This window comes from Artemia sp. Qi Xiang Cuo, chromosome 13 (genome assembly GCF_049724085.1).
Source record: "Artemia sp. Qi Xiang Cuo chromosome 13, ASM4972408v1, whole genome shotgun sequence".
Lineage (NCBI taxonomy): Eukaryota > Metazoa > Arthropoda > Branchiopoda > Anostraca > Artemiidae > Artemia > Artemia sp. Qi Xiang Cuo.
The window spans coordinates 14,931,089-14,945,566 of NC_142806.1; the positions used below are offsets into that span (position 1 = coordinate 14,931,089).

At 35.7% G+C, this 14,478-nt stretch overlaps 1 protein-coding gene across 2 annotated transcripts in view; it reads left to right on the plus strand.

Moving 5' to 3' along the window:
• LOC148944999 (uncharacterized) overlaps positions 1-14,478 on the plus strand; it is a 47,606-nt gene that overhangs the window by 2,653 nt on the left and 30,475 nt on the right. For both annotated transcript variants that reach the window (XM_089098827.1, XM_089098826.1), the window contains exon 2: positions 11,298-11,700. In XM_089098827.1, coding sequence (XP_088954953.1) covers positions 11,329-11,700 — 372 coding nt within the window. In that variant the 5' untranslated portion in view covers positions 11,298-11,328. The remainder of the gene's footprint in view (positions 1-11,297; positions 11,701-14,478) is intronic.

Below are 14,478 nucleotides of genomic sequence, written 5' to 3' on the forward strand. Positions count from 1 at the left end.
GACTCAGTCATTTTCCAACTAGTTGACTAATAACTTCTCCCCATAAACACTTAAATTTGCCAACTAGTTGACAATAAATTTTGCCTCAGCAAAACTTTCATTTTTTAACTAGTTGACTAATAACTCCTCCCCAGCAAAACTTAATTTTGCCAACTAGCTGGAAGCAAACTTTGTCACACAAAACAATTCATTTTCCAACTAGTAACTCCTCCTCTCCCATGAAGTTCCCATTTCCTTTAAATCTTTCTTAATGACATACTCTCATCCCAGACAAGGACAACCTGCTTTCCTTTTAGCCCTAGACAGGTGGTCAAAAAGGAAATTTTTTGGCAATTTGTCATCCTTCATCTGCAGAATGTACCCTAGCCTTCTTAACCTTTCTTTCATTATATTCCTAGAAAGCAGGATTGAACCACATTTTTTGTACAGCCTACTGTTTGAAATAAGGTCTGTCAGCCAGGTACTCAGAGCAATCTGTAGGCAAAACTGAATTTCTCCAACTAGCTGACTAATAACTTCTCCCCAGTAGCACTTAAATTTGCTAACTAGTTGACAATATATATTGCCCCAGCAAAGGTTTTTTTTTCCAACTAGTTTACTAATAACTTCTCCCCAGCAAAACTTAATTTTTCCAACTAGTTGACTAATAAATTCTCCCCAGCAACACTTCAATTTGCCTACTAGTTGATAATAAATTTTACTTTAGGAATAGATTCATTTCCGAACTAATACAATAACAACCTCTCAGTAACAAATCTTAATTTTCGAACTAGTTGACTAAAAGCTTCTTCTAAGAAAAACTTAAACTTTCATACTAGTTGACAATAAATTTTGCCTTAGGAAAACTTTCATTTTCAAACTGGTTGAATAATAACTTCTCCCCAATAAAACTTAATATTTCCAACTAGTTGACTAATAACTTCTCCCCATCAACACTTAAATTTGCCTACTAGTTGACAATAAATTTTGCCCTAGCAAAACTTTCATTTTTTAACTGGTTGACTAATAACTTCTTCCCAGCAAAACATAATTTTGCCAACTAGCTGGAAACAAACATTGTCCCAGAAAACAATTCATTTTCCAACTAGTAACTTCTCCCTTCCTAGGAATTTCCCATTTCCTTTAAACCTTTCTTTATGACATACTCTCATCCCAGACAAGGACAACCTGCTTTGCTTTTAGCCCTAGACAGTTGGTCAAAAAGGATTTTTTTTTTTTTTTTTTGGCTATTTGTCATCCTTCATCTGCAGAATATGCCCTAGCAGGATTGAACCACATTTTTTATACAGCCTATTATTTGAAATAAAATCTGTCAGCCCAGAATAATCTGTAGGCAATTTCTATGAAAAACATCTAGCAAATTGTCATCCACTTTTTGGAATTTTCTTTTAGTTTTGTATATCTTGATGGGATCATCAGGGAGGGAGGGTTGCTTTTTTGTCAGGATAACAACTAGTATATTGAAAAAGAGCAGGAAATAAGAACATTGTTATTTTTATTTTATTAGTCTACCATGTTTTTTGAGATGTGCTGCAAAAATTTTACCATATTTGGAAATTTGACTAATGTACCCTTCTATTCTTAGTGATGTTTGCACTCACAGTTTCAAGTAGCCCAGCCTATAATAAATAGGCCAGGGTGAAAGCCCATTGACAAAATAAAGTTTTGTTGGGGAGAAGCTACTAGTCAACTAGTTGAAAAATGAATTGTTTTCTGGGGCAATGTTTGTTTCCAGCTAGCTGGAAAAATTAAGTATTGCTGAGGATAAGTTATTAGTGAACAAGTTGGAAAATGAATTGTTTTCTGGGACAATGTTTCTTTCCAGCTAGTTGGCAAAATTAAGGGTTGCTGGGGAGAAGCTATTAGTCAAATGGTTGGAAAATAAAAGTTTTGCTGGGGAAACGTTTCTCATCAACTAGTTGGCAAATATAGATTTCTCCTATAGGGATGGGCAAAATTTTCCAACTAGATGGCAAAAATAATTTTAATTATAAGAAGATTAGATAGTACCATTTTATATAAGCTTATAAATTAATTTTTTCCAATAGTCAAAGAGTGGATATCCCAAACAAGCTGCATCACTGACATAAGCAATCAGAAAATTGATTAAGAATAAGTAGGCTAATTTGGGCTATATATTTGTAAATTAAGGCTGGTAAGAAAAAGTAAAGTGTTTTTAGCAATAACAGAATAACTTTATGTGGCTTCTTAGTGTAATTTTGTGTTTTTATTTCATTGGTTCTTGCCATCTCTACACTGCATGTTTTTGAATAATTTGGTTATGATGGATGTAGTGGTTTTAGGCTGTGATCATAATGTTTTTATAGCAGACAACTGCAAAATATACAAAAAGTGCTTGGAAACAAAGACCAAGAATGCTCCCTTACATGACATGAGAAATTAGGCCAGCAATCCAAAAGAAAAAAACTCTAGAGAAAGTACAAGGACATTCTAACACAGGCAAATTATGACAATTTTAAACTGATGCAAAATAAAGTCCAGCACCTTACAAAAGAACTTACTAGCAAGTATGAGGATTCCTTAGCATCAGCTTCAAAAACTAATTCAAAGAAGTTTTGGAAATATGCCTCAATTCAAAAGCCAGGTAGACTTTCAGTAACACAACTCTCAGCTAATAAGAATAGTATAAGCAATCCTGGAGATATTGCTGAAGTCCTGAATAAGCAGTTCAGGTCAGTTTTCAGATCTCCAGGTAATGCTCCCTGGCTAGAAATGCTGGATTACAATATTGAGAAGCCTATGCAAGTTATGACTATCAAACCTTTGGATGTAGAACAGAGGTGCAAAAGATTAAATCCAAAACATACTATTGGCCCTGGTGGAGTTCATCCCCAGACCTTAAAAGAGACCCCTTTGGAGCTTGCCCCTCCTTTAATAAAAATATTATGCCTGTCCAAAAGGGTGGAAGTATGATTAATATCATCAATTACTGTTCCATTAGCATTACCTGAACAATTGAAGGCACTCAGTTGAGACAAATCTTATAGATGCTTATGATTATATGACTAAGTTGCTAGATCTTAATACTCCAGTTGACATGGTCTTTTAAGATTTTGCCAAAGCATTTGATAAAGTCTGTCATTGCTAGCTGAAGATAAAACTAATAGTTATTGGTATCTATCCAGAGGCTGTAGAATTGGTGATGTATTTTCTTTCAGAAAGAAAGCAAAGAGTCTAGGTATTTGGAGACAATGGGCCAGAATTCTTCTCAGAAGTTGAAAGTGGTGTGCCTCAGGGAACAATCCTAGTTCCAATGTTGAATGATGCTCCAGAAGCTTTACAAAATAAGATGAGCCTTTGTGCTGATGATTCAAAGCTTATTGGCTCTGCAGAGTTGTCAGTTACAAGAGCTTCTGTACAAGAAGACCTGAATTGTATTTCACTATGGGCCCATGAGTGGTAACTTGAATTAAATATTCAGAAGTGCAAGTCAATGCACTTTTAGAGAAAGAACATAAGGAGGCAGTACCATATGACAGGAGAGGATGGTTCAAAGCAATTGATTGACTCTTTGGCAGAGGAGAGAGATTTGAGAATTGTTGTTGATGAGGAACTAAAATCTAACAAGCATGCTCAAACAGCAGTTGCCAAAGCATCCCAGACCCTCAGCATAATCAAGTGTACTGTACACAGCAGATCATCCAATGTTATGACCAAACTGTATAAGGGTCTTGTGCATCCATTGCTAGAATTTGGAATGTGTGTTGCAACACACATGAGCAAGGGTGGTCAGCAAAAAAAAAAATAGAATATGTCCAAAGACAGGCAACAAAAGTTGTTGCTGGATGCAAGAATCTTGACTATCCATCTCCATTGAATAAACTGAAGCTTCCAACACTTGTGTACAGGCATCAAAGAGGGGATGTCATAATGACTTCTAAGCTTTTAAATGCTGACTCCTTCTGTCAAAATCTATTTCAGTATGATGTTCCTCCAGGACAAGGGGCATAATAAGAAGTTGTCCCAGAAGAGGGCTGATACCAGAGTCTGCAACCACTACTCCAATAGAGTGATCACCCATTGGAAGAATCTCCCTGATACTGCTGTAGCTGCTCTCTCTGTTGACACCTTTAAGATTGCTGTCAACAAGAGTTGATCCTTTAAGCCATGGAAGACAGAGTGGGATGCAATTGAGTTAATGGCTCCCTATCATCACTAACCATCAACTCTGCTGGATTTTTTCCTTAATTTTGCTGGACAATGTGATTTTAGGCAATGTGTTTTTATCTTAGCCTTGTGCAATAGGACCTCTTAGTGTTAAAACATTTTTTTCAGAAGCCATAATGAACTAATATTAAAGGATGTGTTAGTTATTTGTACCCATTTTTATGTGTTTTGGGCCTATTTTAATGAGCTTGTTTTGGGGTTGGTTAATATATTTGTGTGTCATTGGCATGTCACTGCACCTGCATTGGAAAGGCAGATATGGTAGCTTTAGGGTAGAGAGCCTTTCTGTATATGGTTTTTCACCAAGTCCAGATATACAGTTAATGGCCCTATTCTACACACTTTCAATCTGTTTTAGTATTGGAGTTTTAACTTATAACTGCATTGATGTAATGAAGAAATACATTGGGAGCTGGGTGCATTTACAAGTGGATTGATTAGCATATTTGGAAAGAGCACAAAAAAAAAGAATTAAGCAATATGTTGACCTTGTCCCTATTTCAGTTTTGGAATCTCTTATGTATTACAAATAACAGTTCAAATAGGGATAAATCCTTTAATAGGCAGTGAAAAACAATGATATACATTCTGGATATTTTGATCACAAACACAGCAACTATCATCAGCATATAAACTAAAGTAATTCAGTAAAATCAAATCATATCTATACAAAACAAAATAATTACATAGAATTCAGTGCTCTTATTTGGTTCAGTGCAATTCTGGAAGCAATTCTCCTTGACTTCCCATTTTCCAGTTTTGGTTTTTATTATGTTTGAGAATAATTCCTTTGATGTCTAGGGACCAGGGTTTAAAACAAATTTTTGGGGAAACAATTGAAAATAAGAAAACATTATTCAAGAACCTGGCTTTGAAGAGAGATGCAAGTGAATTTGGCTTAAATTTAATTTATGATAATCTACTATGGTCAAATAAAGTTCATTTCTCCCAATACTTTTGACTTCTGCCCACTTGATAATTCAAATAAAGCTAATGAACTGGGAAGTCAAAGAGAGTTGCTTCTGGAATTGTTTTGAAAAAAGAGGACTAAATAATATGTAATTGTTTTGTATCGATATTGTTGGTTTGTATTGTATTACTTTAGTTTATGTGCTGATGATTGCTGCTGTGTATGTGATCCAAATGTCCAGAATGTGTATCATTATTTTCACTGTCTAACAAAAGGATATATCCCTGTTTGAACTGTTATTTGTACATCATGGAAAGACAGTGTTGTCTTAAAAATACCTACCTCATATGTTTTTACCATCTAAACCTGTATACAACATGTCTAAAATTACAAGCCTATTAACCATGTTTTGAAAGATACATTTTAATCAGGATATATGTCCAAGATATGGCACTGTCTGAATACGGGGGTCTTGTTTCATTATTTGAATTCATTTTTTAAAATGAATAACAGTGGAAGGTAAAATAATAACTTGATTGATAGAGACATTTTGTATATTATCAAGTATGAATCATCATGTTTTCTTTAAGCTTGTTATATATCTTAGGGCTATACCTGGGAACATCAGAGGAAGAGGACGCATTGTCAGGAAGGCAACCCTTATATTTGGAAATAACATGAAATAAAAAATCTAATAGTGCTATTTAATTTGTTTATAATATTTTCTTCTTGAGAGTTGAGGGGCTAAATATTTACCTTTGTGCCTTTCTGATGGATTTTTATGTTAAAGTTTAGTATAGGGCTGAAATAAGACAGGATAAAAACCTAGATTAGAGGCTTTTTGCTGTCTTGGAAAGTAATTAAGTTAGCTGAATAAAACTCAGGGATGGGTCTAGAGCATCTTTGATGCCATATAAAGGTATTTTAAAGGGTAAATATTTAGTGGACGACCACTTCTGAAAGAAATATGCTAATAAAATGAAAGTGGTACCATTAGATTCCTTATTTTGTACTCTTTGCAAATATAATAGTTAATTTTCTAACAATGCACCCCATATCCTCCTCCACCTGATGGTCCCAGATATGGCTGTGGAATATATAAAAATTCAAAGAAAACACTAAAAATCTTTACTCTATAATATACAGGATGTTTCCGTTATTCGAATTTTTATGCTTCCTTTCATTATTCTCTAACTTTTAAAATCATTTCAAATAGTATTTTTATCCAATATTGTAATCAATCACAGATACAATTAGATTTCATTGAGTCAAGACACTAGGAACCTGTTTTAACAAAGAATATTTCATGTAGCATGAGATTTGGTTATCTGAGAAATATATTATTAGGGTTATGTATTGGACCATTAGAGGGATGGATGCATTGTCAGAAAGTGACTTTGATATTTTATAAAACAGAAAACAAGAAATATAATGGTACTTTTTTTTTATTTTATGAGCATATTCCCTTTATAAGTGATAAATCACTAAATATTTCCTGTTTGAAGTATATACCCTCACCTCTTTCCCTTCTAAGGGCTCTGACATTGCATGATCTCAAACAATCATTGTGTTACAAAAGCAAAATTTTCTGAAGTAAATCTGCTGCTCAAATGAGGCAAAAATAAACTGTTTTGACCATCATACCTGTGCTCAATTCCAATTTCTAATGTTCTTTAGGATTCTTCTTCATTTTTTGAGAATTGCAAAATTGTTTTGTTAAATTTGAGAAGTAAAACCTTGCTATAAATTAAAATTTTGTTGAGATCATAAGAATCTTTTTTTTTCTTTTTTTAAACAATTAATTGCTTTAAGATTTTGCTTGCTACTATTTGACTTGACAAGTGAATCAAATGAATATGTTTATGAATTAAGCCATAAGACTAACAGACTGGGCTAGACCTTATTATAACTATTGAAGCTATGCTTGCAATGTTTGAAGTTCATAGGGATCTATGATACACTATTCACGAACAACTGATCCATCTCAGTTTGTATAGTCCAAAATATAAAGTAAAATTTTGTGCGTGTTCTTGCAACACTAATCTTTGCAGAATCAGTGTTGCTATTCATGTAGTTTTTTTTTCCATTTTGTATAATCTCAGTGACACTGACCAGGAAAGTGAATGAGCTTAGTGCTAAGTTTGACAGTTTTGTGAGATCTGCAAGTCAGTCCCTACCGGCAGCCTCCTCTGTTCCACTGCAAATTGCGACAGTGTCGACTTATGCAGTCATGCTAACGAATCCCCCAAAAGGACTGGATGATCCCGTTTCACAAAAGGATTATCTCAATAAACTATGTGGAAGCAACCATGGAAATATTGTGGAACTGAAAACTCGCAAAACCGACTGGAAAGTTGTTCTGAATGATCAAGAGGCTGCAAAATCAGTTGCACAGGCTATTGCTAAGTCTGACTCAAGTATTAAAGCAAAAGTGTCCAGTCCTGCGTTCTTTGGAATAATCAGGCATGTAACCACCAGCGTTAGTGAGGAGGATCTTTGTGGTCTTGTGAATAATTGTGCTGAGGCCTCTCAGATCGGTAAAACAAGATCGTTAAGACTGAAATTTGTGACCAAGCAGCATCTAGCCTCCGTGATGAAATCTCTGCTTATTATAAGCTACAAACAAATTCCAGTCAATGACTTTCATTTTCTCCCAATGCGTTTCTATAAGTGTCAGACTTATGGGCATATTGCAAAGGAATGCTCTAATAAAGTAAGATGCTCAAACTGCAGAGAAGGCCACACTAATTCTTAAGACACCCCGTGCTAGAACCAGATGAAGTGCGCTCTTTGAGGCTCCGATAAGCACCCCTGCTACAGTTTCAGTTGTCCAGAAGCCAAAAAGGCCCTATCTAAGCGATGACTTGCTCCAGCACTCTGAAAATAGTGATGTGGAACATAAATGGAGGAGTACTATCTAAATTACCACTTTTAGAAAACCTTGCTAACAAATTTGACGTTGTGTGCAGGAACATTTCCTATTGGCTGAGGGACTCCAGCTCTTACAACTGAACAAAAACGTAAATGTGTTTGGCATTCCTTCTAGGAGGTCGGGAAGAGGTCGTCCCTCTGGTGATGTTGCTATCATTGTCCGTGCCTTGCCTTTTGTCTTGACGTTTAAAGAATTGGACTTTTATATTGCTGTGAAAATTGAAAATATTGTTGTGCTCTCAGTCTATATGCCAACGAACTACAGGAATGTCCAATCTGACAATAAGTTTAAAATTGCTTGTGGAAAAGTAGCCGCTGTTGCTGCATTATGTGCGGCAGAAAAACTTTCATGTATTATTGCCAGAGATATGAACTCAAACCTCTCTGATGCTAATGATCCGAGAGGTCAAATCCTGCTCGATGCCTGCCCAAGTCTGCAGGTACTGAGAAACAGAGTAGACTTCACGTATGTGCATAATTCCAGTTCCACATCCTCGCTCGAATTTCTGCTCTGCTCTCCCAACTTGAGGACTCACGGTGACTGTGAGGTTGATATCGGCTGCTGTGTTTTTTGATCACCTTCCAGTGGCTAATGCCTTCATTATTAATGACCTCCTGAATAATGCCCCAAATGATGCTCCAAAGGAGAAAAAGTGGTTCCAGAAGACTGAAAGGCAAAAAGCTAATTTAGCCGTGTTCAGGTCTGTGTGTGACGGAATCCTTGAAACGATTTAATTCTCGTTCCAGATACTACTCAAAATCTCGCCGATTGTATGCGATGAGAAACAAATACTTATAAATATCTACTGTAGTGAAATAACTCACGCCTTGCGCTGTGCAGAAAAAACCGCGGTTCCTCTTCGTAAAGTGAGAATTGGCTCAGAAGTTCCAGGATGGTTGGAAAATCCAGCTTTCGTTAATGTGTGTCAACAAGCTAAAATGTGGTATAGTGTGTGGATTGATTCGGGCCGTCCTAAACAAGGCCTTGTAAACAGTGTTCGAGTGTATACAAAGCGGCAGTTCTCCAAATGTCTTGCCTTGCATCGCTCTCGTGTGATTGATGAAAACAGTGAGTCGCTACGAGTCGATCCAAATAAAATTTGGAAATTCATCATGAAAAATCGATCTGCAAAAGCGCCCAGTAACGAATCCGTCCCTAGTGAAAGTGAATGGAATAGTTATTTCATGAGCGAGTTTGCTGCACCTGATCCTGAATTGGAGTGCAAGTTTGAGAGAGATCTTGATCTCTGTTTAGAATCTTTGGAACCAGATCTTGGCCATGTAGTGAGTGTGTCGTATGAATGTTCGGCTTTCCTTAAACTAAAAAAGAAGTACTCTAAAGGAGTAGATAATATCTGTGGTATGCTTCTGATTCTTGGTAGTGAACTGTTAACAGTACATCTAGCACTTATGTTCCAAATGATTTTTAGTTGCGGTATATTGCCAGATATTTTTTGTACTAGGGAAATAACCCCTGTCATCGAGAAAGATAAAGACCCAATTGACTATTTCTACTATCGAGCGATTATCATTGCTCCCGTTGTTTTGTAAATTGATGAAGTTGTTAGTTATTAAGAAGAAGAAGTTTGTTTGTAGTACACCAAATTCAAAGTTCAGTTTCAAGGGAAATATTAGCCGCGAGCACGTGCATAGCCTATTGTCTAATGTTTTGTTGGATGCAGATGCTAAAGGAGGAACCGTGGTACTTGCAGGCCATGACGTCCGCGGGGCTTTTGATTCGGGAATCCATGCACAACTGCTTGTCTCTGCATTTAAGAGAGGTCTTGACAGATCTATAATTGCTACTTATAGGAACATGTATTTTTTAAGTTGAAGGTTAGAGTAAGGGTACTAAAAAACCAGAGCCCGACTTTATCAGATTTCCTCATACCAGTACAAAAAGGCATTCGCCAAGGGGCTTTATCATCACCGCCTCTTTATAATAACAGTATCATCGAGGCTCAGAAGACGGTGAAAACGTGTTTTATTTTTCGTAGAATTGATTTGTTTCTCGTTAATTAAGCCAACGACATTTTAAATCTGAGTAGATCCGTCAGTGGCATAGAGAGTAATTTCAGAGTTTAGTCTAACGATTATGCTAACAAAGGCCTAAAATTCAACTCCAGCTAAAGCAAGGTGGTCGTCTTTAATTGTTGTAAGAAAGAGATTGTGCCTGTCATATTTGGACTAGGTAATAATACTGTTACTGCAGCAGCATCAATGAATTGCCTTGGTTTGCTAATTGGGTCTAATCTTAAAGCTACCTGGTCCTGTCTAATAAATGATCTCAAACAGAAAGTCCGAAAAGCGTATGGGATGATATTGTCATGCAAACGCCTATATAACCGCCGCATTCTAGTACGGATTCTCAATTCCTTTGCCATCCCTCATATCTTAGCTTTGTCACCTTTCTGGTCTTTGTTTACTTTTGATGATAAAAAAACAATCCGTACAGTGTTCTATAAGTTTGTAAAATATCTGCTTAGCCTTCCCCTCTGGCGAAGAAACCGCCAATATCAGCACGTTACGGACTCGATGACCCCTTCGTCGTGATCGCGACCAGGAGAGGAAAGTTCCTGAAATCTTTAGACCCAACGCATAGTATGTTTGAAGCTATATTCAGCAATTTTTAATGGTTGTCTTTTTTTGTAAATAGTCTCGCCATTGGTTTTGTTGTTTGTTTTTTTTTTTAGTTATTTTAGCATTAAATTAAGTTGTTTGTTTGTTAGATTTGTTTTGTTTTTTTCTTTTAATTTTCTATTTAATCCATTTTTAATGTTTTGGATTGCTAAAGATTGGTAATAAAAATCATTCATTCATTCATAACAGCCTTATACATGTACCAGTTCGCCCCTCCTCTGCTTCACAGAAAAATAGTGGTCTAAGATTCACTCTATGGATTTTTGATCCCCTATCCCTAGACATAAATAATTTCTTAGACCACACTGCTTTTCCATTTACGAAAAATTGAGCAAGAAAAACGGGTTTTAGTTTTAATAAAGCAGTGGATAAATAAAACAAAATAAAAAAGAACATTTTTTGTTTCATTTTTTCTCTTTTTTTCTGTTGAGAAAGGCTCCTGGACGTGGGGCCGAATTTGGAGTGTGTTTGTTTGATTAAATTTTTATTTTATTGTATTTATTCACTGCTTTATTAAAACTAAAACCCGTTTTTCTTGCTTAATTTATCCCTAAACATAACTTTGATCTCCTACCCCCAAGGATTTGATATGTGTGTACTTAAATCTAAAATGTGAATTTACTTACAGGTTGTTTGACCATCATTAAAATTAACTTTTCATGGCTTCATCTCCAGCTTTTGGAAACAGTTTGATTGACAGTGAAGATTACAATATTGCTGCCTTAGATAATTCTAACAGTGATGATGATGAAGAGGAAACCATGGTTCTTATTAAAACTAATGACTCAGAAGGAAATGAGGACTCAGATGCCAGCACCTACTCAGAGAAGGATAAGCTATTAACTTTGGTGGCTTCAAAACAGGCAAAACAATCAGTAAATGTCTCTGGAAAAAACCAGCTTAAAACCAGGACTATTGGAAATATTGTCATTGAGAAGTTGTCAGCTAGTTCACAAACATCAAGAAAAACAGGGTCTAAAACAAATCTAAAACAACTTTCAAAACCAAAAGAGGAACATATTTTCCAAGAGGTAATATTGAAAATTTATGTTGCTGTTTTGTTCTGTATCTATATCGAGTTAAAAGATGTTTATCAGTATATTTGATGAAATGAATCAGACATGAACACAGGGGGAAGGGGGAGAGGGGGTGACCAGTCTTAATGGTTCTTCAATTCAAATTTTTGAAGATTAATCATTTTAAAAGGGTATCAAAATATCTCGTGCCTCTTGAACCCATCACAGGTCTAGCTTTGAATGAAAACCATAATTTTTTAAGATTTTTTTGACTGCTCAGATCCTTGTATCAGAAAAATACAAGGGTTTTTTATGGAAGAAACACATTTTTGTCAGTGTTGCAATCTTGAACCAAAAATAAAGAAGTAGAACTAATTCAGTATATTTAACAATGCTTTTTCTCTGTGAAATCAAGCAATATTGGTGTATGTTTATTCCTCAAGACATATACACCTTCAAAAGAAAGATAGACTTTCTTAACCTGTTTAGTGTCACATTTTTGCTCTTTTTTTACCTATGTTTTTTTTTCTAATTTGGTGTCTCCTACCACCAAAAACTGCATATTGAGGTTTTTCATAGTGTTGGGCGATATTTGATATCCATATTGATATACTGATATGTCGGACCAAATATCGATATGGAATGTTGAAACGTATTATCAAAACCGATATTTTTTAGGGGTCTCTAACCCCCTATATTCCCCACAGGAAACCAACCACATGAAAATTCTGCAAATTTTCAGCATACATCTTCAAGATTCTTTGCAGGTTTGAATTCTTTCTTCTATAATTGATTTTATTCATTCATATCTTACATCTTACCTTAGCATCTTTTTCGCAAGAATTCACTTCCAGCTCCCAAGTCAGATATGTGTGAATTCTTACTAACTGAGAATGAAAAGTTCAAAACAAATGATGTTATAATGAACACTTCGGATTTTGAATGTTATCAAAGCTAAACTAGCTGATCAGACAGAGTGAATTTTCTCAGTCTGCAAAATTCTGTCAAGGAAAAGAAGCTATCTGTGTATATATATATATATATATATATATATATATATATATATATATATATATATATATATATATATATATATATATATATATATATATACAGTAGCGTATCCAGGGGGGGCAGAGGCCCCCCTCCCCCCGAAATTTCTTTTGTTCTTTTTTTAAAGTGCTAATATAGTAAGTTCCGAAATATTCACGCTTTTAAGTTATTTGCAACACCCGTTCTTTTTTTCATTTCTTGTTAAATGGCTATCCATTTCTCTGGCAAACTTATATAATTATTTTATCATAAAACGTGCAATCGCCTCCTGTAATCAAACAAGATGTCAAGAAATTTTTCTCACTATTTAACCCTCGCAGCTATAAGCACTAGCTTCTCTGCGATGAAGGAATTGCGATAAGGAATCAGACTAGGAGGTGATAGTTCATTCAAACGGTGGTATAATTCCAGTGTAAGCTAAGCATTGAAACGGAACGGTCGCGTGAGAGGAAACAAATAAAATGAAGCGACGCCAGCCCAGCATTAAGCATTTCTTAAAGCTTGCAAAAACCAGCAATAACGGTCAGGAGTTTACTAATCTTCTGACAATAGTTTGTATTTAATGGGTTTTGAAGCACGCATGTGTTACTTGTAATTAAATGCAATTCCCAATTTAAATTGAAGACGACCAAATCTAAGTTTGGAGATCTTCTCGTAAGAATTTTTCTTAGCTATGACCAATTAAAGGAAACAGTAAAAATTATCATTATTTGGGTGGGATCAAACTTTTTTGAAAATTAATCTTTTTCTAGAGCCCAAAATGGGACTATTAATAGTTCATTCATTTTATATTCTATTTTTTGTGTAACTGAGCATGGTTGATGTTGGAATACCTTCATATTCCTGTATTTCCAGAAACAAAAAGTAGAATCCCGCAAAAATGGTAATTTTACCGTGTGAATTGATCATTTAGAGCCGTTTCAGAATTTTTAGCCGTGTCTCTAAAATTCAATACTTTTGAGGGGGGGGGGGGTAAGCAAACTTTGACCTACCAAACAAGTCATGTACGCAAAGAATTTAATTAACAAAAGCTAATTGTTTTCAGTTTTTACGAGTTTTACGAGGAAAACGAGTTTTTGCGACCATTAGTAAAATCGGGAGAAAAAATGTTCCGATTATGATTTAATTGCCAAAATTGATGTTTGTCCAGTAACAGCGAGATAAGTAATAAAATGAGTAATTTAACGATTCAAGGGCAATCTTTGAAGCCTTGGAACAGTCGGGTAGAGAGCATTTTCTTGGTACTTTACTGTTAAGGTCACACTACATGATACTCCAACCGAGGGGCTAATAACTGACCGTCGCAGGTGTCCCTTCCTTCGTGCCTCCGGCTGTGCCTCCGTGCCTCCAGCACACCTGAAACAGCGTGTTACTGGAAGCGAAGGAACACGGTTTTATCTTTGGCTTATGGAAAGCGTAAGGCGCGTTTTTTACGACGGCAAACTTTCTCCTCTTGAGAGGTTATCTTTACTTGGTCGTGTTGTTTACTGCGTTCGACATTGGAGATCCTGGGTCCTAAAAAGTAGACATTATGCTTTGAACGAGAATTTTATTACCACAAACCTTTACCATTGCCTAGAGATAAGTATGCATTCCCTAGTGCTTCTCATTCGTGGATTCAAACGGCTTGGGTTCGAATGTCTTTTCAAACTCTCCAACATGAATAGCCAACCATGTGAAGATTTTTATAGTAAGATGTGGTCTCAAACCAGCACTTACAGTACTGTAATAAACTTTTCG